The 24,406-nt window shown below is 48.7% G+C and overlaps 5 protein-coding genes across 5 annotated transcripts; 3 read left to right on the top strand and 2 right to left on the bottom strand.

The window, feature by feature from the left end:
- Window positions 1-1,907: 1,907 nt before the first annotated feature.
- ABOM_009014 (LEA domain protein) lies at window positions 1,908-5,050 on the top strand (the record flags this gene model as incomplete). Its single annotated transcript, XM_022536142.1, has 2 exons — window positions 1,908-4,466; window positions 4,523-5,050. The coding sequence occupies 2 exons, from the start codon at window positions 1,908-1,910 to the stop codon at window positions 5,048-5,050; spliced, it is 3,087 nt and encodes a 1,028-aa protein (XP_022386500.1).
- A 7,633-nt stretch (window positions 5,051-12,683) lies between these two features.
- ABOM_009013 (NACHT and WD40 domain protein) lies at window positions 12,684-16,610 on the bottom strand (the record flags this gene model as incomplete). The annotated part of the gene is made up of 4 exons (XM_022536141.1): window positions 12,684-14,105; window positions 14,155-15,459; window positions 15,525-16,064; window positions 16,131-16,610. The coding sequence occupies 4 exons, from the start codon at window positions 16,608-16,610 to the stop codon at window positions 12,684-12,686; spliced, it is 3,747 nt and encodes a 1,248-aa protein (XP_022386501.1).
- A 441-nt stretch (window positions 16,611-17,051) lies between these two features.
- Window positions 17,052-19,107, top strand: ABOM_009012 (Zn(II)2Cys6 transcription factor; the record flags this gene model as incomplete). Its single annotated transcript, XM_022536140.1, has 2 exons — window positions 17,052-17,696; window positions 17,779-19,107. 2 exons carry the CDS (start codon window positions 17,052-17,054, stop codon window positions 19,105-19,107), a joined length of 1,974 nt encoding a protein of 657 aa, XP_022386502.1.
- A 758-nt stretch (window positions 19,108-19,865) lies between these two features.
- Window positions 19,866-23,132, top strand: ABOM_009011 (epimerase/dehydratase family protein; the record flags this gene model as incomplete). The annotated part of the gene is made up of 4 exons (XM_022536139.1): window positions 19,866-20,147; window positions 20,196-20,451; window positions 20,508-22,699; window positions 22,749-23,132. The coding sequence occupies 4 exons, from the start codon at window positions 19,866-19,868 to the stop codon at window positions 23,130-23,132; spliced, it is 3,114 nt and encodes a 1,037-aa protein (XP_022386503.1).
- Window positions 23,133-23,286: 154 nt separating this feature from the next.
- ABOM_009010 (DUF614 domain protein) lies at window positions 23,287-23,908 on the bottom strand (the record flags this gene model as incomplete). The annotated part of the gene is made up of 3 exons (XM_022536138.1): window positions 23,287-23,514; window positions 23,588-23,685; window positions 23,761-23,908. 3 exons carry the CDS (start codon window positions 23,906-23,908, stop codon window positions 23,287-23,289), a joined length of 474 nt encoding a protein of 157 aa, XP_022386504.1.
- Window positions 23,909-24,406: the final 498 nt, after the last annotated feature.

The following is a 24,406-nucleotide window of genomic DNA, read 5'->3' as shown; positions in this document are numbered from 1 at the left end:
GAATGAAGCTCGGAAAGTAAGCTGGCGTCATTGTCGTTCAGTCGATTCCATAATGGATACAAGGGAAATTATAGAGGATATGTGTTCTAATAGAAGAGCCACAGGTAGATAAGAGAGTAGAGCGAATACTATATATCTGGTAGCCCTAATATGAATGTGTCTGCCTGGCTGTGACCATAACGAACGTCCATGCGGCTAAAAAGGTATTAGAGATGTACATGTGGTGATATACCGATCGATCGGTCGAATGTAAGACTTAAGCACGCGCTACCAACCGTCTAACTAGAAAATGTGTTATCGACACATACTGGCAGTCGTCATCGTGGCAGAGATTGACTTCCGTGTGTCTCGAATGATAGGATCTGGAGCCGGACCCACCATGCTTTCGCTGTCAGACTATAATTAAGTTCTACCAGAAAGACCGTGTTAACTGTCATTATTGCGTCAATCCGCAGCGGATATCTAAACCTGTGGGATCTATTGAGTATAGCAGTACAGAGAGCGATGGATTAATTTGCGTGTTGTACTATGCACCGCGTAAGACTACGGCCCTAATGAATTAGATATGGATGCTCCGTAGTCTATCCTCCTACATCAGTACATGGTATATCGCAAAGATCCTCACAAAACCTCAAGAAAAACCCCATCCATCTCTGACAAAAAACACACAATAGTAGATACCCACGCCAGCATCAATGTCTCTAACCCTCCCGGCCCCGGATGAGATCATACCCATCCCTGCACGCCTCCAATCGGAGAATTTAGAAGCACACTCCAACTGCCGAGCCGTTGATATCATGTCGATCACTGCTAACAGTACTACTGGTACTGCGTAACTCCCCCGAGAGATGTGGATTGGCCGATCGTGCACTCGTTGCATGACCGGATTGACGTATGGATGCTGATGACGTGAGGTGGGTTTCAGCCCGTGTGGTTGTGTCTAGACCCATGGGTCGGGTTTGTCTGGCTCAACAGGTACTGGTTCTATTTACTGCGACTGAGGTTGAGTAGGTAGGTGGCAGTTTTAATCCTATAGTTCGGTCAATGGCTATTACCGTTGAATCAGTCTATGAATTGCACGAAGATACTGTGTAATGTGTACTGCGTAGGAGGCTGTGGATCTAGATGGTCTATTGGCAGTCATATCAGGTCTATTTCAATATACTTTACTGGGGTGTTAGACCATCCACCCTTCCAGGTCTATTCTTTGATATTCTTAGCCTTCTTGATCGCTCTTACTGACGTAATTATAAGCTGTGGCGAGGCTTCGGGCCACACCAGGATTACACTTTGTAGGGCTACAAAGTTAGTATACGATGCCGGAGAGCGATGTTTCTTTGTTCTTTTTTGTTTTTTTTTGGATCCTTTGTGGGTATTTTCTCTAGTAGATGTTGTATTCAACTATTTGGGTTGGGGAGAATATACTAGGGGTTTGTAAAGATATAATGAAGTTCTGATATGCTGCCTTGCTACATACATCCCTTCCAGACCCGGTCTACCATCCTTCAACCATTATGTCAAGGAAACTCGTCAAGAATCTATGCACTGTACACCGATCGTCCAGCACTACTATGCTGTAGCCCCAACATGACGTACATGGATCTCCGGCGCGGTGGACATGACGTATGTGGATCTGGGATATCTTGTATTGGGATCTTGGATCGCGACGGTGAAGGTATTTAATAGCGCAAGGGTTCAGTATCTGGCGTGTAGTATCGGCTATTCTTTCATGTATTATTATCACGTTCCAGACAGATTGACGAAATTTAACGATTATATTATTTACTCCTTAATCTAATTATCTTATTGAACTTCCCAAAATAGGACAGAAACTCACATCGCCTTTCTCTCCGCTGAAGACCCCTTTCAGTCTACGACCACCCTCATATACTGTTCCCGAATCAAAAATGTCATCTCCCACAATGCAGAGAGCCACTGGCACGCCTCGAAAGCTACGAGCCGGATCGGGCTCGAGCGCCGGACCTGTCGCCGAGCAGAGTCCCTCGAAGAGAACCCCCCAGAAGCTCCAGGTCCGGAGCCGCAAGCCGATCGAAGAAGACGTACCCGAAGAGCCGGCCACTCCGTCACCGAAACCACGCAAGACAATGCAGGGTGAGCAGCGAGATGTGCCGGAAGAAACACAATCACAGGCGTCCGGGTCTGTCGGGGGACTGGCGGGTGGCCTGTCCGGTCAGGTAAAGGACACTGCTGGGGCGTTGGCGAGGACCGGTCAGCAGACAGTGGCGACCACTACCGGGGTTGATTTGTCCTTCTTGAAGGGGCTCGAGGTTAGCGAGTGGGGCCAGGTGCTGGGCGATGATGGAAACCCGGTTGGAAGGATCGTGGAGGGCGAGCCCCAGGATTTGGTCGGATACGCTGTTGGCGATAATGGCGAGATCCTGGATGACGATGGCGACTTGATTGGTCGTGTCGAGGCGCTTCCGGAGGCGATCGAGGAGAATACAGGACAGGCGACGAAGGCGATCGCTGGTCTTGCTGAGTTGAATGGAATTCCGGTCTCCGAGGGGGGCTTTATCAAGGACGAGGCTGGGGAGATAGTCGGCAAGGTTGTGGAAGGGGATGCTCAGGATCTTGTCGGTCATGTGCCTAACGAGAAAGGGGAGATCCTTGACGGCGAAGGTGACCTTGTCGGACGTGTCGAGCCTGTATCAAAGCCCACAAGTGCCAGTAGTGCTACCGGATCCCGAAGGTCGGGTTCTCAGGGCACGAAGAGTGTTGGCAAGAGTGTCAGCGAGGAAGGAACAGGGGAGTTGGACAAAACCGCTTCCGAAACGAAGGAGATGGAAAGCACGGCGGAAGAGAAGGCCGAAGACGCCCAAGAGCAGCTGCCTCCCCTCTCTACGCTTGAAGGCTTAAAATGCAACAAGTTAGGCAAGATCATCAACCCATCGACTGGAAAGCCAGTCGGTGAGCTGGTGGAGGGCGACCCGAAGAAGCTGACTCGGCTTGGTGCGACACTCGATGACCAGGGCCAATTCTGGGATAACCGCGGGAATGTGATCGGTCGAGCCCAAACGCTTCCCCAGCAGGAATATAGTGAAGAACCCCCCTTTGCCGGCTTAGACGGCCTCCATGTTGTTGAGGACGGATGGGTGGAAGACAACAAGGGCAAGCGTGTGGGCAAGATCGTTGATGGTGAACCTAAGAAGGTCCTCGGTCGCCCGGTTGATGAGGACGGAGAAGTCACTGACCAGCATGGAAATGTCATCGCGAAGGCCGAATACTATGAGCAGCCGGATGAGCCAGAGCCTGAGGAGCCGGAGGTGGTCGACCTATCGAGACTGGATGGACTGACCTGCAACAAGCTGGGCTATGTTATGGGACCGAATGGAGTTCCAATTGCCCGTGTTGTCGAAGGAAACCCTAAAGAGCTGGCCGGTAAAGAAATTGACGATGGCCAGATCTGGGACGGTCGCAAGCCCATTGGACGCGTGGAGCTCATTCCTGAAAATGAGCGCGAGAAGAAGCCTGAAGGCCCATTCGCTGGCCTAGAGAACCTGGTTGTGAACAAGGAAGGATTTGTCCAGGACACCGATGGTAATATTGTTGGCCAGGTGACCGAAGGTGACCTAAAGAACTTGCGCGGGCGCTCTGTGGATGAGGACGGAGACATTATCGACAAGTTTGGTAATGTGAAAGGACATGCCGAACCATACGAGCCTCCAGAAGAGGAGGTTGTTGAAGCAGACTTATCAATCCTCGAAGGTAAGATCGTCAACAAGGCCGGCAATGTCGTGGACGCCCAAGGAAACGTCTTTGGCCGGATCACCTCAGGGGACAAGCGACTTGCTGGACGGAAAGTCGATGGCACAGGCCAAATCTGGGGTGACGATGGCAAGGTCATCGGTAAAGCCGAGCTTGTGCCTGGTGCTGAGCAAGAGAAGCCGGAAGGCGCCTTCTTCGGCTTTGACGACGCGGAAGTTGGCAAGGACGGCGTAGTCACTTCCGGTGGTAAGATCATTGGCCGTGTCATTGAAGGTGACGCCAAGCGACTCCAGGGACGCAAGGTCGACGAAGACGGAGATATCTTGGACAAGAATGGAAACACGATCGGTCGAGCAGAGCGTTGGGAGCCGGAGGAAAAGCAACGAAGCGTTAACCCTATGGCAGGTCGCAAGGTTACCCGCGAAGGTGAAGTCCGAGACGTCGACGGGAATCTGATCGGAAAGCTGACCTCGGGCAACTTGGCCACGCTCGTTGGCAAGGAGATTGATGATAATGGCTTCGTCGTGGACAACGATGGCAACAAGCTGGGCGAGTGTACTCTGCTCGAGAACTTACCCGAGGAGGAGGAAGATGTCGTCGAGGAGGAGCCAGGCCCATCGCCAGAAGAGCTCGAGGAGCAAAAGAAGGCTGAAGAGGATAAACAGCTGGCGAAGAAGATGAGTGCCATTATCGGACAAACGTTGGATCGTGTTCGGCCGATCTGCAAGATGATTACAGAGGTATGCTTAGTGGTGATTCAGGTGGCGCAGAAGAGAGTTGCTAACACATGCACTAGCACATCGAGAGAGCTGAGCGTACTCCCAAAGAAGAATTGGATGAAGAACGGCTGGTAAAAGATGTGAAGCCGTTGCTGGAAGAGGGTGGTCGAATCCTCCAAGAATGCAACGGCGCCATCCGGGCTCTTGATCCAGATGGTCGTATTGCAGCGACAGCGAAGGCTCGCGCTGCCTCCCACGAAGCGTCTCCCGAAGAGTATGCTCTTGCCGATCAGATCAAAGAAATGGCAGATACCGTCGTTAGTTGCATTGAGAATGGGAAGAAGAAGATCGCCGATATGCCTCATGCAAAGAGGCAGTTGAACCCCCTCTGGGCCCTTCTCAGCGAGCCTTTGTTCCAGATCATCGCCGCTGTGGGCTTACTTCTGACCGGCGTGCTTGGGCTTGTTGGCCGCTTGCTTGAGGGTCTCGGTCTGGGGCCTCTTGTGCATCGCTTGCTCGGTGGCTTGGGTCTTGACAAGCTGCTTGATAGTCTGGGGTTAACTTCCATCACTGACGCTCTTGGCATAACTGGCAAGAAGAAATAGCGGTTTCCGGAAATTGTATATTCTTGTGCTGTTTGGCGGCGATATTTCAAGATGTGTATTAATGTACGGTTTTAAGAAACAACAGAATGAATATTTTAATGATCTCATATTCGGCCGTAACTAGTGGGAATGATGAGGGTACCCAAGCTTCAATTTCACGTACTGCTCTATTACCACCGGATCCATGTCTTAGAGCATGTTGACGGAGAATCACAGGCGTCCTCCGCTCAACAACCTTGGGGTCTGTGATTTTGGTGTTGATAGAACGTGGCTGTATGACATGCTCACTACCTCAACTACATCTACTAATGGTTTCGCCGTAAATCCCCACTCGCTCGACACCACCAGTATAGGGGCTCTTCTCACCTATACCCCAGCGGAAGGTGCTAACACAGACGGAGAATGCCACGACACAGGTAAATGCGCGCAAGATGGTATCCATCACTCTTTGACAGGCTAGTGTGCTACCGCAGATCGCCACGTTGGCATTCCGTCGTATTCTAGAGACCTTGGTTTCTTGATGGAAATTGGGCGAGAGAGCCATCATTGAGAGTAATGTCTTCATCAACTAGATGTTGTATATTGTAGATCATTGCGGGGTGCATGATATAATTTCCCAATATGTGCGTACCATAGACCCAATAAGTCCACTTCAATCCATATAGACACAGTATCAGATCGAGGGAGGTGAGTTTTATTTAACTGAGAACTACGTTATAGGCATGTTCAACGTCCCTAACGGTGCCCCTTTTGCTTCTTTCCCTTCCTCTTTCCTTCCTAACAGTACCATCCCAATCGAATGTAGCGCTCTCTGTGCTGTGTATATCTCTTACAATAGGCCGGACCATTGAACCCCTGTTAGTGACTATAACTGGAATTTAAATTCATGGGTTTGGTAAAGGTATCTCGCGGGTAAATTGTAAAATATCGAATCGAGGGAATGGATAGCCAAAGGCCATGTTGCCACAACAGCAACATTACCTGCGGGATACCTCTCGCAGGCCCTAGAACCGATGTAAGGACCGCAAGCCATACAACACCGTAGGATGGCTACGCTCGACCACTACCGTACGAGATATATTAGGAAACCTATAAATAGATTTAGGTAACTACTCGGTTGTAATCGATTCAGTGTCCTGGCTTTCCGCATATGTGGCATCTTCCTTGGGAGGGCTGTTTCCTTTCGCGGTAGTATAGTATCAATCTGTAGTGTCTTCTCGTGAATTCAACCGGGTGCTTATTGTTCACTTGTGGTTATTGTATGTAGTGAAGTCTGCGCGGGGTTGGTTGTCTAAGGAATAACTTGGATTCTATATATCTATTCTTCTCTCTCTCAGTCATGAAGCTCTCCATCTCTCTCACAAAGCCCTTTCTTCTCTGTCTATCGTCTTATACGGCCGTCGCACCTTCCCTGCGAAGTAGCTGCATTGTCGTCTGGTCTCTTTGTCATTAGTACAAGCTATCTTCCTTCCTCGCAGTATCCCATCACCTGCGTACTTATCTGTGAGATGGTTCGTCTTGTGGTTATAAATTTTTAAAATTCCTTGGTTTCGGAGATATTGACTTCGGTATGTATCTGTGTTATACTATGCGGCGGTCTTCACAAGTCTCTTCACAATCTTGTTTACCTCGCGTCTCTGAATATCTCGTGGTGGTGCTGTTTTTCATCTCGCTGATTTATATGTTTTTCGCAGATATCTTTAATATTGATCTCTATTTTTTCTATTACACCCGGTAAGAGTACCAGCCTGAGTCTCCGGGTCTCTGGCGATTCTCTATCGGAGTTAGATTCTATCTTAAACCTCTGCGGTCGCACCCTATTGAAAAAGTGCTTCATCCCAACCAGAGATTGCCAGAAAGCACTTTTACAAAAGAATCTAAACACTCGCAAGAACGGCAACAATGGTCACCTACCTTACAACCACTATTGTTGTGTTCCTAGCAGTCCTACAGAGCTGCCAGGCCCTACCTATCGATATGACAAAGACCATATCGCACTCTACCGTTCTTGGAGCTGGCCTAGGAATCGGGCTACTTCCTCTGTTACCATTCCTCTCCTGGGGAGGCATTGTTCTCCGTCATATAATCAGACAATGGAAATTCGACCGAGCATGGGCGCAATGACGCCATCGGATAGCCAAGACTACATCACTACCCGTGGTCCTCGGGGCCGGTCTTGGGATCGTACTTATCGTTTGGGAAGGACTTGTCCTCTATCATTATATTGGTTTCAGCGGGCCAGGGTACAATACTACTATCAGAAACCACTTCTACCGATACCCGGCTTGAAAGGGGTTCTCCCAAGTCCACTTCAGCTTCGAATTCTTCTGTTGATCAACAATCACACTACAAACAACTTTCTCTCGAATTCTGCTGAAAAAAGTGTCTACAGCTTGTTCTTCACCTGAGATCTTCCAAAGAGATTTAAACCAATCAAATTCTTTTCTCCAAAGTGTTGAGATACGCCATACTATGACCTCTTATACTATGACAACCATCATTCTTATCCTGGCAGCCCCGGAAGAGGGCTGCCAGGCCCTTCCCAGACATGGTTACATGTCTACCTCTCCTTCTGATATTCTCGCGGCCGCCCTTGGTATAGGGCTGGTACTTTCAGTTTCTCTCGCTATCTAGGGAGGACTTCTCCTCTGTCGTCATATTCAACGGCGGAGATTCCAGCACCAACGGGCGCAATGGCGTCACCAAATGGTGCTCGATATCCGCGCTCAGATAGCCAGTAAACGCTTTGGCCAATAATGATATTTCTCTGAACATTCAAAATGACGAACACTGCTACAACTATTATCATCCTCTTCCTGGCAATCCTATACGAGGACTGTCACACCCTTCCACTAGATATGGCCAAGCCCATATCATTGTCTACTGTATTCGGGGCTGCTCTCGGTATAGGGCTTATTTTGATAGTCCTTGTCGTTATTTAGCAGGGGCTAATCCTCCGTCGAAATATAAGAAGATGGAGATTTAAGCAGGCTCGGGAGCAATGGCGGCACCAGATGGGCATTGACTCTCAGGTGAGGAGGAGGGCGGAGGGTAGGGGAGAGAGATGGGGGGAATACCTAGTACAGTTGTTTGCTTTTTAACTTTTTTGGCCCACTTCTAGTTCCTTTTTGTCTTTGTTTTCTTTTCTTATTCTTTCTAGTTGTTCATGTCTTGTCGTTTCGTTTCTTTTGTCCAAGGACATCCGAGCACAAATGGCCACCAAACACTTCATAAACCAACACCTTCCGCTACATACTCAAAAGAAGGAATAAAATGATCGGTTATAGTATTATACTGTACCTAATAGCTCAGAAGCAGAACTGATTGGTCCTGCCTATGAGTGTGGTTAAGGCTACATCGCCCTCTGCGGCCCTCCTTCAGGGCTACCAGGCCCTACCAACTAAAGTCGTTACGACCACATTAAGCCCTACGGTCCTCAATGCCGGCCTTTCAGGCGGACTGGTACATCAAGGGTGCTACAAGGTTTCGGGGTCCGGCGAAAGGAATTCCTGTGGGATGATTGAAAGAAGACATGATAAAACCTCATCATCGAAGAATAGTCATAGTCTACTTCGACCGACACGGTTCGGCCAGATAGCAGTATACCGATTCGTCAGTAACCGGAGCGAAGGTACGGGGATCAACAAGGAAAGGAAGTACACAACATAATAAAGTATATCTATTTCCGGTGTTGGGTACAATGTTCCAGGAGAGGCTGGAAGAGATCGTATTCAAAGCTATCCGAGGAGCTATCAGCACTTATATAGAAAATCATCAAGTAAGGTACTGGTTGACTTATCGCGAAATAAAACAATGGACATCCAAACAAATTTACGCAGCGGAAAGATATGAGCGACGGGAGAGATTTATATCGATTATAAGTGAGAAATGAAGCGAGGAGCTCAAGGGGAAATTATCGGGATTAATTATCACCGCGGTCAAAACATTGCAGGATACGAATACTACGGAACAAGGGGATACGGCATATCTAATGGCAGACCGCTTGATTACTAAACTAGTTGATCTAACCGATAAATCGAAGAAGGATACTATGAAATTCAGAAAGGAATATATCTAGCAGCGGGTGGTCCCTGTGGTCTGAACCGAGGGGTTGTGTCAGGAAAGGAAAGAGAAAAGGGGGAGCAGTCTTACAAAATGGCTCAATCAATTAGTACTTAACTATGATCAACCAGTTTTCGCACTGCGCCGGTCAATTCTGGTAGGATACTATTTTTCGTACATTTTTATATCGGTCCGATCTGGCCGATTTCCTTACAGTAGCGATGGACAGACATCCGACCCCAAATGGCCGCCGAAGAAGCGTGGCTACGTCCAGGTCAAAATGGCTATAGTAGCATGTCCTCCTATATCGTGAGTAACTATCGTATACTCCTTGCTTGCGAGTCTATATTAACTTGGGCTAGTTTCTAGAACAGTTATTCTATCGCGGGGTCCTAGCCTTGCTTGGGCCACTTTCTCGTGACGCCTGAGATTAGCCTCCCCAAGGACTGGTTTCTAGTGCCACTCTAATCTAAATCTAACAAATCTGACTGAATTATTCTGTCTGCACTTTAGCACCGGGCCTACTGGGCCAGATATACTAAAATCGGCGCGGGTTAGGGGGGCTCCTAGATATTGAACACGAACCCGACGCAAAACCAACTCTGAGCCAAATTTCGATGGATATGAAGAGTTGTGAACCACCACCCCCAGTGACCGTTGCTATCTTCAACATGGGGTTAATGGCCTTGCTATCCTCTATCAATATCTCGGTAACATAGTTCAATTTGCTCGTGTAAACGACCAAGATCCCTACTAGTTCTGCCTATATGTAATCTAAGCACAGTGCGGCGGAGTCACTTCCATGCATTTGACATTGACGGAAGAGTTCAACTCTTAGATATAAGCAATGCGAAGAAAAGAATATCTGAAACAAAGTCTATTATCTAATAGTTATAAATGCTCCGCTTTGCGGAGCCTTGGGTATCTATCTATCTGTCTGTCTGTCTATCTATCTATCTATCAAGTCGTGAACAAAAAAAAGAAAAAGAAAAAGAAAAGAAAAGAAGAAAACAACAAGCGAAACAAACAAAAAAGGTTATGAACAAGAAAGAACAGAAAGCAACAACATTGCAAAGAAAAAGTTAGAAAAAGACAAGTCCAGAAGTTATCTCCATCCATCCCTCTCTTCTATCCCCTCAGCCGGGCATTGCACTGTCCCACAGAAGGGGACCCCAACCTGCCCACCGTGCAATGCCCGACTGGGTCCTCCACCCTCTCCCCAACACAAAACAAAAACTCGGGCAAACGTAGCCTAGAAGCCATCCTCTTCTGGGATGGTGTGTAGGCTGGTTGCCGGACTCGCAGGAGGCGGGCTGTCTCTGACGACACTATAAACCTCTATTAGTAGGCTTGTTCTTCCTCCCGTAATCGTAGGTCATCTTACCAGCTTTCTGGCTGTGTCACAGTCTGGCCAACTGCGAACCTCGGGATTTTGGCTATGCTTGCTTCTTCTGCAGCCATCTGGGCTCGTATATCAATGGCCATCTTGTGGCGCCATTGCGCCCGTTGGCGCTCAAATCTCCGCCGTCGAATATGACGACGGAGGAGAAGTCCTCCCCAGATGGCAAGACAAACTATAAATACCAGCCCTATACTAAGGGCGGCCGCGAGAATGGTAGAAGATGAGGTAGATGTGGTTGTGTATATCGGAAGGGCCTGACAGCCCTGGAAGAGGACTGCCAGGTAGAGTATAATCGTAGTAGTAGAGGCTGTCATAGCGTTCATTGTTCTGAGTGTTTGGAGGACAAGGTTCGGTTGTCAAAGTATTCTTGGAAGGTGTCTGATAGATACCAAGTTGTAGCTGTTTGATGTAGCTTCAGTGAGAATAGTTCGTATTGTGAGTCTTGGTAAAAGGGAAGAATTCGCAGCTGAAGCGGACTTGGGAGAATCTATGCCGGTGGCAAAAGTGTCATAATAGCATCACCAGTGGCAGTGCATTCGGTACCAAATACTAAACCATGAGTCCCCCGCCATTTCTATGCCTGTATACCTAAGGCTATTACATCGAACCTCATTATATTCTATATCTACAGTTAGGGCTTCTGCTGATACATGTTTCCATTGCTGTGATTCGCGGAATATAGTTGTCCACGGCGCACGTACGGCAACTGCTACCCTGTGGTCCGTCGCTCTGCTCCTTCCCTTTCATTTCCTATACTGACACTATACAGAGGTGGTTCGTATTGGTATTTTCACCGTCTCCCAATGCATCGGCAACAGGATTCCTGTCTCGTCCTTCCTGGATGCACATGTTGGTTCAGGATGTATACATTTTAGTTTTGCCTATATCGACTTCCAAGCACAGGGGCTTCTTCGTCATGGTTGAAGCGCGTTCTGGCAGTACTGTCCACTCCTCCTGCAGGTCTGCTCAACAAACCCTGATTGTCTGGGAACTTCACAGGTTTTCGCAACCCACCGTCAGAACTAACCCATAGTCTCAACTTCAGCCTACTGAACCCGGATTCAAATGCGGCAATCTAGACGTTGACATTTGGAAATAGGAACGCATTGCGGTGGCATACTGAGCTACTACGTTACTCATATACTACGTTACTCATATTTGCTAACAGGACTAGTATTATGAAACACAGTTACATAGTCGAACCCCACCCCCCTAGCCAGCGCAGCCACAGCCACAGGCGTGTACCGCTCTGTTTTGACGTTTTCCAGAGCTTTGCGACCTGCAAGGTATATTGGTACCGCAATACGCACATTCTCGCCGCTTACCGTTCGAATGAAATTGGGATCCAGGATCTCCCGCGACTTGTCTAGAGCCAAGGAGTTAAGCCCATAGTCCTCAATGATGGCTCGCTCACTGATCGCGATAGTCTCATAGTCCTAAGGCTCGGCCTTCCGCGAATGAGGTTGGAACCGACCCACATCTGTGGCAACGGGACGGCCCGGTCCACTAGGCAGCCGCTGCCAAGCACCTGATCTGGCAGAGCATAAGATAAGATTGAGTAGCTAAATCAGGTTGGTGTCACTACTACAAAGGATCCTAGATCTTGAGACACATCCTCCTGCAGTGCCAGCTGTATGCCAGTCTGAGAATGGTCTTAGTCGGTCGCATCGCGTGAATCAGGGCACTACAAGGAAAGATAGCAAACTACAATTTAGTTGCCGCAGGCAAGATACTACATTGCTATGTTTGTCTACAAACCAGCCTCCTGGGCTAGTGCCGCGACGCAAGGCTGAACCATGGCTGGGAGCCGACTGCTACGGGAGTAAAGGAGGAAAGCAATGGCTGATCAGGTGAATAAAATTTCGATTAACCGATTCATTGATTGCCTCAGCGTTCCACACCTTGAGCGCCAACAACGTTCGCCGCAACTGATCTCAAATATGTCTGATTCTCTTTGTGCCGAGGAAAACATCTTTCCTTCTCTCTTCCGATAGACCCTTCGTCGTGATAGCCCTACAAACGCGTCACACAGCAGTCCTTGAGCCATCTAGCTTCTGTTCACCGGGCATTTTAGTCTCGATAACTTGCAAAGGTCCACAGATGGCCAGTATTGGTGTATGTCAGTACCTACAGTTTGAAAGATAGCAGAACGAGATGAGGGACAAAGGGCTACACGGCAGGTGCACGGAACTCCATGGAGCACACTCGTCCATCGGGATACGCAAGGGCAAGTGTATTTTCTTTGGCGACGGAAGAGGAAAATTGCTGATGGTCGAAAGTGAGCCACAATACCTTTTCAGCTGCAAAAGTCACCCAGCCATCCTCCACAGATAGCAGGGAACTTGGTTCGGCTAGCTGAATATCCGGTGTCAAGACAACTGGGCGTGAATCACCCTCCAGCGTGCGCAGCTGCCGACCGGTTTCGGTTTCCCAAAGCTTGATAGTATTGTCATATGAGCCGGAGGCAATTATTTGGCTATCCGGTGAAAGCGCTACTGCCCGAACTGGACCAGAATGGCCCTCTAGGGTCCGCAGTTGCTGACCGGTTTTAGTGTCCCAGAGTTTAATGGTGCTATCATAGGAGCCAGAGGCAACTATACGACTATCTGGCAAGAAGGCGACCGATCGGACTAACCCGGAATGGCCCTCCAGGGTGTGGAGCTGCTGGCCTGTTCTAGTCTCCCAGAGTTTGATTGTGTTATCGTAGGAGCCGGAGGCGATCGTGTAGCCATTCGGCGAGAAAACCACTGAGGCAACTAGGTTAGAATGACCCTCCAGTGTGCGCAGCTGCTGACCGGTCTTGGTGTCCCAGAGCTTAATGGTATTATCATAGGAACCAGAGGCCACTATCTGACCATCTGGCGAGAAGGCCACTGATTGAACCCAGTCGGAGTGGCCCTCTAATGTACGTAGTTTCTGACCGGTCTTGGTGTCCCAGAGCTGGATAGTACTATCATCGGAGCCGGAGGCAATCATCTGGCTATCTGGTGAGAAAGCCACGGACACAACAGAGTCGGAATGACCATCGAGAGTGCGCAGCTGTTGGCAGCTCTTGATATCCCAGAGCTTAACGGTCCGATCATATGAGCCCGAGGCGACTATCTGACTGTCATGTGAAAATACTACTGACACAACTGAGTCAGAATGGCCGTCCAGGATGTGCAGCTGCTGACCAGTTTTGGGATCCCAGAGCTTGATAGTATTATCCTTAGAGCCGGACGCGACCATCCTGCCATCTGGCGAAAATGTCACCGACACAATGCAATTAGAATGGTCCGAGGGTTTGACGATATTATCTTTGGATCCGGAGCTGATCATCTGGTCGTTCAATGGGAAGGCCTCTGAGTGAATTCTGTCAGAATGGCCCTTCAGGGCCTGTAGCTCTGCGCTGCTTGAACCCTCAACTTGTGGCAGAATATACACCCATCTTTGGCTCTCTTCAAATACCTTTTTGATAATACTACATGTTGGCCAGAACGCAAGCCCTGAGCAATATAACTGGAGTGGAAAGTCGTTGCAGATATAAATAACTTTTAATACAAACAGCTTCGCATCCTGCAAGAATAACGAAAGCTCAGAATGTCGGTCGGTCTATATTCTTCAATTAGCTATTCCCCCATAACACGTTATATAGACCTACCTGTGCTGCTAGCCGTAGTGTGTTTATTATATTGACCACCTCCGATATTAACCCCATCAAACTCATGGCCTCCAACCAGTGAAGAAAGTGTCGTTTTAGAAATGCAAACACTGCCGTGTGATGTACCTGGTCTTTGCCCTGCTTGATATGGTATGCCCAGTAGCGGCAGGAATATTGCAACTCTGCTGGGAGACACTTGTTAATAATTTGACAGTCAATCTTTGCTCTCTGAGTTCCATAACTTGGTAGACCGCAGATGTTGTGTTTGAGACTAGAGTTCATAGTGGAAAGGCAATACAATGCTATCTTCTGGTGTGATTCCTTCTCGTTGACATGGAAAATACTAGTTGTGTTAAGAAGAAATTCCTGGAAGGATAAATGCAGGGTGCGGACTGGGGTTCCACAGCTGCTCGGCACTCTAAGTACGGAGTGAAACGCGGCTAACCGAGAGCGAATTCTCCTTTCGGGGGTATTAACAAGCCCTGCGAGAGCCTTAACGGACAGGGGGGCTGCAAGAAGAATGATCACGCCCAATACTTCTTGTATCTCTTGTGTAAAGTTGGTCGCCTGCATCTCCGTGTGCAGTTTGTTCAGGATCGGCAGATATATTCTTTCCATCTGCGAGCCAGATGTAGATGCCGAATCATTGAGAACTGCATCAAGGCGGTCTTCTGGTACCTGGTATTTCTCCCCAATAAAGCGACACATGGTAGCTGCGAAGCTAAAGAGCGGAACTGATCTAGATACTAGAATCTCCATGATATCCTCGCCTGGCCAGCCAGGGGACAACGAATGCTCCATCTGTATTTTTCTTAGTCGATCTTGGAGAAATAGCCGTATGTCACGTTCAATCACTGTAGTGGGAAGCTCATGAAGCACCAAGTCCTGATGTTCCAAAACTTGCTGAAAGCCAAGCCGGATGGGAAGCTCGGGTCTGCTTGTCAAGAAGATCCGTACACGTAGAGATTCAGATTGGTGTACCTGTGGTAAGAGATCTAGAAGGAGCTTTATGTCCTCTTCTTCGCACTCATCTAACGCGTCAATCATAACAACTGTAGATGTAGGCTCGTCTAACCTCAGATTCACTAGTGGCTGGAGGAGAAGCTTGTCAAACTGTTCGGGAAGCGCTTTTGAGGAAATATGTGGATCGCTCTGAATCGCTGCCATGATACCTGGAGCTAGCTGACGGGTGCTGGTGATCAATTGCTTTGCAACCGTTGATATTAGTCTTTTCGCATTGCCACGTTCTGCTTCACCCTTCTTAAAGAAGAAACTTGCGCCTAGTAGCCCCTTCTCTTTAAATGACTGCGCAACCGTACGGGCAATGGTGGACTTCCCCGTCCCTGCCATACCATTCAACCAAAATATACATTTGCCGTCGGGCGAGCGACCCATTCTGTAATCTGGCGACGAATCTCAGTTCGGGTCTCTGGAAGACATTTGTCTTCATGTTGACTATCGTAGGAGTCATAAAACGCTCCTTCTGCAATTGGTAGGCTGAAACGCTGGATGAGCGTTTGAACAGACTCTATCATTTTATCACATTGGCTGATAAGAAGCTCCGCTTGTTCATTATGGCGCAAGTGCTGATCCATCTGAACCCATTGGTGCAGATAATGCTCTTCTTCTTTGACCGAGGATTGGAGGTCGGCGAGGCGTTGCTTGGTGATTCCGGTGACTGTGTCCTGTATCCACCTTCCCATACTGGGCTGTTGAGCACTTAACACCTCTGCTGCATAATGGAGAATGGCCTTATAAACCCCAATGATAGCGCGTGCTACTTCGGCATTCTTCCATGCGTCGTTGTGGTATATGCCTTTCTCGATATAGGCACACCGGGCAAGAACATTTGCCAAATATTCTGTAGAATCAAACAAGGTATCGCGCAGGTCAAAGCGGTTTTTAGTCATCTATGGGTTTGGATTCTCCTCTGATTAGGTTTGCTGGCTAATACTCCAGAGTTCACGACAGCTTACAGTCAAACCAAGCGAGACAACGGCCCAAGCGCTTGCTGCATATTGAGTCGGATCATAGGCTACCACGGCGCTAACAACGTCCTTGAAGGATAATGCCGCGTCAATTATGTTGCGTGAGAGTTGTCGAAGATCAATATCTTCCCCCGTCGACCTCCGGATCTTTAAGCTCCCATTTTGGTATTCTTCATATTGCTGTTTAGTTCTGTGGATGACACCCTCGATTATAGCCTCCGTTGGGGAACGTCCGTTCAGATTGCTTCTTATTTCGCTGGGAATCAATTCGCATGTTGACAAAGTCAGCTGTTCCTTCCGGTCTAGCTGATCATACGCAGATTGCCATAAATCTTGAGGGTGGGGATGATCCTGGGCCTGGTTTCCGCTATGCTGACGGATTGCGATTGCGGGAGATGGTGAAGGCACAGACGGCGCTTTGGGTCTGAGACGGGACTTCAAATCCTTTCCCCACGTTTTGAGACGCATCCTGTTAGGGGATCCTACGTCAACGTTTCCTGGAGACAGGGTTGTGGAGGATATTCGATGCGGCTGAGAGGTTTTGTTGCGAGACTGGGGTCATTCCCCTTGGTGCGGGGTCAAAATGTGCATGGTGCCTGATTCTTAACCTCTTCCAATCTACTGGTATGCGGTCTTCGTATAACTGAAGAGTCGACTAACCGTATACGGATAAGTGAGGGTCTGGACTCCAGAAAGCACATCCATTCATTCATTCATTCATTTCAGTTCCGTCGGCAACTCCACCCACTTTTAGCCCGGTTGACGTGGTTCTCTGCGCAAATGTTGCAATCCTGACCCCCGCAGGTCATTGAATGATGCGAACGATCACGGATATGGAGCCGATCCCAGCGACTGCATTCGCTATCTGCAGTACTTAATAACTGAGAATTGCAGATTATCCCCCAAAAAATGAAATACCATACCCAGCGCTATCGACTCAGTCAACCCAGTCCCGACCGTGATGGAGTGGAGAGGCAGCCGGAGCAGCGGTGGCCGTCTGCGTATCCGCCTCCAGCCTGCAACCGCTGCCGCCAGTACAAGAAGAAATGTAGCAAAACCTTACCGTCCTGCAGATCGTGTACGGATGCTGGACGGAAATGCTCGTATTTCACGTCAGATAGAATCGCTGCGTCGTCACCGGAGGTCCTCCATGCGCGAATACAATGGCTCACGCAGTACATTGAAGACAACATACCTGGAGCGACTGGGGAGCGGAACATACCTCTGATATCGCAGGAAGAGTCAAAAGTTAGTGATGAGGGTGAAAGGGGGATAAACTCCCCAGGAAACCTGGTGCAGACCCAACCTAATAACCAAGTCCAGAAGGCAAGCCCGTCCCTTGACAATGAGCACGACAATGCAGAACAGAAGAAAAGGGCTTCGGTGATGCTTTGGAAGGGGACAGACAGCGAAACACCACGGTCACTGGCATGTCTTGAGGCTTACTTTCACCATGTTCATCGGGCATATCCTTTCGTCGATAAAGCGCGGATTATGCAAGTGCAGAGTGCGAATTCGAATGTGGTGTTGATACAGAATGATGCTGACTCAACGGTGGGTTGCATTCTATGACAATGTCATCGTCCTAAGGCATATGGCAGACGACTGGAAAGGCTCAACTAATGAGACTGTCCAGATGCTCTACCTCATTCACGCTATCGGGCGGACGACTCTTGAGCGATCAGGAAAGATTAGTCCGCTTACTGGGAAAGAGGTTAAACTCCCGTATCCAGTCATTCTTCAATATTGCATGGAGAATGAGAGCATGGATTCGGTTCAAATACTTCTATTACTGGTGTTGTATTCGCTTTTTGATCCCCATGGCCCTTCTCCATGGATGATTGTTGGAATCCTGACCCGGCAAGCCATGGCACAGGGTCTGACTCTAGAGCGCACAACGAACGCCGATCAAGCGTTGCCATCAGACGAGCCGTCGCATCGACTGTTTTGGAGCATTTACGTACTGGATCGCATGGTCGCATCCTCCGTCGGCCAGGCTCCCGGGCTGTTTGTGCCGGACATTCATGTCCCACTGCCAGCCGTGACGGTTACTGAGTTTGCCTCAGCACAGCGAGCAGAGATTTCGAGTATGTTGCTGGTGACGCGACATGTGATCCAGCTACGTCGTCTCGAGAGCAAAATTACGGATGCGATCTTTCTGCGTCCTCGGGCAGATGTCCGTTCCTTGACTCCTTCCGATCGCACCGCTATTCTGAGCGAGCTACATTATGCTGTGGATAACTGGTACAGTGACGGCTGCCTCATTTCTCGTCCCGAAGTGAGTAATGTTAGGATCCATGACACCATGGCCTGGCTTAACGCACGTTACTACCAACTACTGATGTTGATATATTATCCGACCCCATTCAATCAGCCACCACGTCCAGGCTCTCATGAGCACCTCCTGAACATTGTTCAGAAGTATATCCACTACAGTCATATATTGCTGGAACTGGGACAACTGCCGCTTAACTACATAACGCTGACCCGATGCGTCCCTGCATGCCTCGTCCTCCTCTACTGCTTTGGTCATACAGCGACCACAGTGTTTTCAGCCAAGCAGGAGATCCAAAGCTGCGTAGCGATTCTTCAGAGCTTTTCCAGCGGCTGGGAGCATGCCATAGCCCTGTCACGAATTATGACAGACTTTTCTTCCGTGGTCTCTATGTACGAAAGCCGATCTGCCAGCTGTCTTGTGACATTACAGGCACCAACCGTTTTGCAACATACCGAGCAACCATCACTTTACCCACGCGTGGTTTCACTTAGAGCAGAGTTAATTGAAATAGGTGGACACATCATGGGAAAGGCCAACTGTTATCAATTCGTAGAAGGCTGGGATGTGCAGGCAATCAGCTCAGGCTCTTCAGCAGACTGGTCATCGTCAACCGATGCTGCCGTGACGAGGGATATTGCAGCTTTGTCCTCACCATTGGCTGGGGAAATCGGATGGGACTTCTTATAAAGCAGTCATTAACATGTCCTGCACAAATGCGGCGGGCTTTCCACACTCGTTGGCCGTAACCTGAGGGCTGTAGAATGTGAGGCACGTCACCAAGGCTCTTCCTGTCACATCAAATGCTTACGAAGGTGCCCAATGACCTCCGATATTTTCTCGATCTTAATTGGGTGGTTTCTGAACTGTATATCCCCAATTCGAGCATTCGCAACCAGGGACACAATTTCCCACGCTTGTCTAGGTGGGCAAATTTAATCTCAATCTGTTCTCGACTGTGACGTATCTACGGCAAACAATAACGCGATAAACGATCATTCGACGGAAATCCAACCAGGAAGGTCGCAACTGAGCCCTGGGCATCGGCCCTTCGTCTCACCAATCACTGTCTAGTATCGTAAGCCACATTGGCTCGTGTGTTAGCCCAACCTGTTCTGGTTCCACCCGAGACTTGGACAGGTATGCTTCTGAACCTACCCAAACAGGAACCGAGAAGGTTTCGGGCGAAACCATGTATCCCAGTACATTGGACTCGATCTGGTCCGGCAGAGTCCAGGTTCTTCTGCCAGGAAGAGCTGATCCTCTTTCCTAACATGGCGAGGCTATGACCAAGTAATATCCACTTATCAGGTTTTCATGCCAGGGTACCAGCTACACTCCCAGTACGGTAGGAATGACAAACTGATGAGTGGGTTATATATATATATACATGTATTATATTTCACAACTTACTCGTTGCCAACTGAACTTTCCTCAACACAATCAACATGGCCAGCATAGTTGGGAATCGCCTACTTCCTCACCTGGTAGACAGCAACGCTGAAGCCGACCCTACTGGCACCTTCGGTCAGATCCTACGAGATAATAACATCCCAAATCAATGGATACCCCTATCCAAAAGGCAATTGGCCCAAGCAGTAGACCATGCTGCGTGGTGGTTCAAGAACACAGTCGCCGAGAAATGCGACACAACGACGATTGCTTATATGGGGCCAAATGATATCCGCTACATGATATGTGCTATTGCTCTTGCCAAAGCGGACTATAAGGTTAGTAACTCGTCAACCATGAAAGGTATAACACGGTGACAGACATAGACATTCCTCCCATCCACACGGAACTCGGCCGAAGCAAATGCGCATCTCTTCCGTGCCGTTGGGTGTAAATGTCTTCTATGGGGCGGCCAATCTCAGTCAGCACAAGGGCAAACCGTTATACCGGAATTACAAGTCTGGCAATTTCCGTCCCTTGACGAGCTCTTGAATAGTAGTGTTTCACATTACCCATACCATAAAACATACCATGACGCTGAAAATGAAACCTTTGTGATCTTGCACTCCTCCGGAACAACTGGTAGGCATATAACCACTCGTTTATGTATATATTAACAAATCTTAATAAAAGCTCAGGACACCCGAAGCCCATCCCATTGACTCATGGATATTTCTCCTTTATGGACAGGGGCGCACCGCCTGGTACACCCGAAGACTGTGTGTGTGGATGGTGGAATTGCCTACAACGCGGAGAGCCGATGTTCCAAATGAATCCGATCTTTCATCTAATCGGATTTACTCTGGTCGTAGATGCAATCTTCCACGGCCAACAGATCATTCATTACTCCTCCAAGCCCGACGTCGATTCCGTGCTCGATGCACTATCGACACTCTGTCCACGAGCCGCTGTTATTCCACCGTCCATCCTGCAAGATATGAGCACTACAGCACGGGGGCTTAACACGATTTCAAAGATTGAATATATGTTTTTTGCTGGAGGGCCGCTCTCCACCGAGGCTGGTGATGCAATCAGTAAATATTGCAAGCTTATCCCTCTCATCGGATCAACAGAGTTGGGACACATCCCACCTACCAAGTCGAAGACATCCCCCGGTGATTGGAAGTATTACGAATGGCCCAGCTACCCCGATATGCATATGGAACCACATGATGAGGGATTATTCGAGATGGTCGTTCGCCGTTTGCCGCAAAGCCGCCTACTTCATGGTGTCTTTCATGTGTTCCCCGAACTTCAGGAATGGAGGACAAAGGATCTTTTCTCAAAGCATCCCACGAAAGATGGGTGGTGGCATTTTGAAAGCCGAACAGACGATATAATTGTCCTCGGGAACGGGGAGAAGGTGAACCCAATTCAGATGGAAGCGGTAGTCGAACGTCATAACCTCGTGCACAAGGCTATGATTGCTGGTCAGGGTATGGCCGAATGCGTGCTTCTGGTGGAGCCGGACTGGGGCAAGCTGGATCACCAGGGCCAGGGCGGCAGTTTCATCAACGAGATCTGGGATAGCGTTGAGTCCGCGAATAAGCAGGGACCGAGTTATGCATACATCGAGAAGGATAGAGTTGTAATTGCGAACCGTGAGAAGCCGTTCCAGCTCAACGCCAAAGGGTCACTGAGACGTCCATTGGTCTGCAAAGACTATCAATCTGATATATCGGCGCTGGGGAGTGTCGGCAATTTAGGTCCGGAGCGCCGTTCAAATGATGCCCTGCTGGGAGATGATATGGTGAGTTTGATACGGCATATAGTCTCTTCTGTTTCCTCGCATCAAGAACTTGCAGATGACACAGACTTCTTTGCTGCTGGGTTGGACTCTCTGCAGGTGATTCGAATGGCTCGGAGCATAACTCGGAGCATCGGGATGGGTTCAGAAGGGAGTCATGGGATACGCATTGATCCCCAGATAATTTACAGATATTCCACTATCAAGAGCCTGGCCTCATATCTGTCAGATGCCATGGAAGGGAACGTCAGTAGCGGTGGATCAGTGGAGGAAGCTGAAGACGTCCAAGCGACGATGAAACATCTCATCAACAAATACACCAATTCACTTCCAAATGAGGTGCGCAAATCAGTCCAGGTGTCCTCACGGTCCAATGTTATACTCACAGGATCTACTGGCTCACTTGGGAGCTATCTTTTGAACGCACTGTTATCGGAACCTTCGATTAACAAGGTTTACTGCCTGAACAGATCTTCCGATGCGTTCGAAAGACAGAGATCTTCATTCCACGACAGGCACCTAAACGTGAAAGCGCTACTGTCTCCCAAAGCAGAATTCCTCACGGCAGACCTTGGGGGTAAAAGTCTAGGATTATCGCAGAGCAAATACAACGAGCTCCTGAATACAACCGACGCCATCATACACAACGCCTGGAAAGTGGACTTCAATTTATCCGTTTACTCGTTTGAGCAGGACCACATACGTGGCACGCGGAACCTGCTGGACCTAAGCATCTCCAGTCGAAAAAGAGTGCATATGTATCTTGTATCATCAATTGCTACTACCTCCGGCTGGGAGCCATCAAAGGGAAAAGTCCCGGAGGACATTCTGCCGGATACAGTCGACCCTCCGTTACGAGGATATGGCCAATCAAAATACGTAGCTGAAAATATCTGTTTGGCTGCATCCTCGCGTTCCGGTGTTCCGGTAACTATCCTGCGAGTTGGGCAGATTGCAGGACCCACGACAAAGTTTGGTGGCTGCTGGAATCGATATGAGTGGTTTCCTGCTCTGGTCTTTACTTCACGATCAATGGGCTTTATACCTGACTCGTTGGGTATGCCGGTGGAGTGGATACCTGTTGTAAGTCGTCAATCTCCTATCGTTGACCTGCATTTACTAACCGCTGCAGAATACACTGGCCCAAATCATCCTAGAGATCATCCAGTGTGGTAACGAGAGTAAGCACGATGTTCCTACAAAGGTCATAAACCTAGTCAACCCGAATAGAACAGCCTGGGCTACGCTGTTACCCACAATTCAGAGCCGCATTGGGGCAAATCCGGTGAGTCTACAAAGCTGGGTTAGGTCACTTGGCGATGATGCTGGCAATGTTGAGGACCGACCATCCTACAAGCTTCTAAGCTTCTACGAGCGACTAGCCTGCGAAGATAACCCTGGTAGCTTCCCACAATTTGTCACGGACAATGCCAGTGCAGTGAGCCTCACATTTCGAGCTCTCGGTCCCATTAATTCTAGTTTGGTGCGGACATGGCTTGACCAGTGGGCACTATGATCACACATTGTAACTATCCCAAGGAGATGCAATCAAATCAACGAAGCGTTAAACAAAAGGAAAAACAAAGGAAATGCCATCTAAAAAGAAAGTCAAGTAAAGAGCGAAGAAAAACCCGTGTAAAACTTATACCATGTCCCAGCATCACCAGAGCTCATTTATACTCCATCCCCGGCGTCATCTGATAGCCCAACTCTGCTCTCGTCCGCAGCTCCGCCTCCTTCTCCTCTTGGATGAGAGCACAACACGAACAACAAAACGTCACACAGCAATCCCCACAACAGCTACCCTTAATCCCAAAGCGTTCGCGCATCTCACCGCGTCTAATAGTCTGGATGATCCAGTGGGAGTAAATGAAGGCGAGACCTGTGAAAATCGTGCACTTTTTACTCACTCGTCAGCAAGGTGTTTCTTTCTTTCTTTCCTTCTGGTTGAAGATTATTAGCGAGACTTACGTCTGAATTACAGTATCTAAAGCTACCCAAACTGGCATCGTGGTTCCTAGCTTGGGTTTTCCCGAATGTCAAACACGGGAGACACCAGCTCATCAGGCCTGAGAAGTATTAAGATTGCATGTGTTAGTTGAGTGATGCTCTATTGTGAGCGAGGATTGCAGCGTCAGCCTTACACAGTGAACCCGGGTCACAGCAATCGAAGAGGGAATAGTTCCAGCCGCTGTTCTGGGTGATATCGCGGGCTTGGCCTGGGTTGGCCTGGGTGTATGTCGGGGGGCCATGCGGCCAGGAGCGGTAGATTTTGTCGGTTGCTTGGGTCATTTTGGATGGAATCAGGCGGCTGGATTAGAGGGACAGGTATAGGCGAGTGTGATGGACGGATTATGACTTTCAGATAAGGGGTGTGCGGTTGAAGAAGATTGATATTCTTCACGGAAGCAGGAAGGAGTGTAGAAGGTCGGGTTCTTAGCTTCCAGAAGAAGAGAAAATTCTGGATGTGTCCCGTTTTCCAGCCAGGTACCACGGAGGTTAAATATTAACAGAAGGATTGAAAATCTCTATCATTTCATCCACTTCCCTCCTTTTTGGGAATCATAGTCTTCCGTTTTACACCGTGGAAAAGTGCCATAAGGCTATGTTAGATCCCCACTTAGTAGGTACCCAAAAAGGAAGTCCGCATTCGTATCGCACCAAATGTGGGTCTGTGGCCAATAGGCTCGCAGCAAATTGAAGACTGTTGACCCCCAGGTGGATCCTTTTCAGGGAACCTAATTTTTATAGTACCTTAGTACCTTAGTACCTTAGTATCCATAGAACAGG

Source organism: Aspergillus bombycis (assembly GCF_001792695.1).
Source record: "Aspergillus bombycis strain NRRL26010 chromosome Unknown contig00082, whole genome shotgun sequence".
Classification (NCBI taxonomy): Eukaryota; Fungi; Ascomycota; class Eurotiomycetes; order Eurotiales; family Aspergillaceae; genus Aspergillus; species Aspergillus bombycis.
This window is presented reverse-complemented; position numbering and strand designations above follow the sequence as displayed.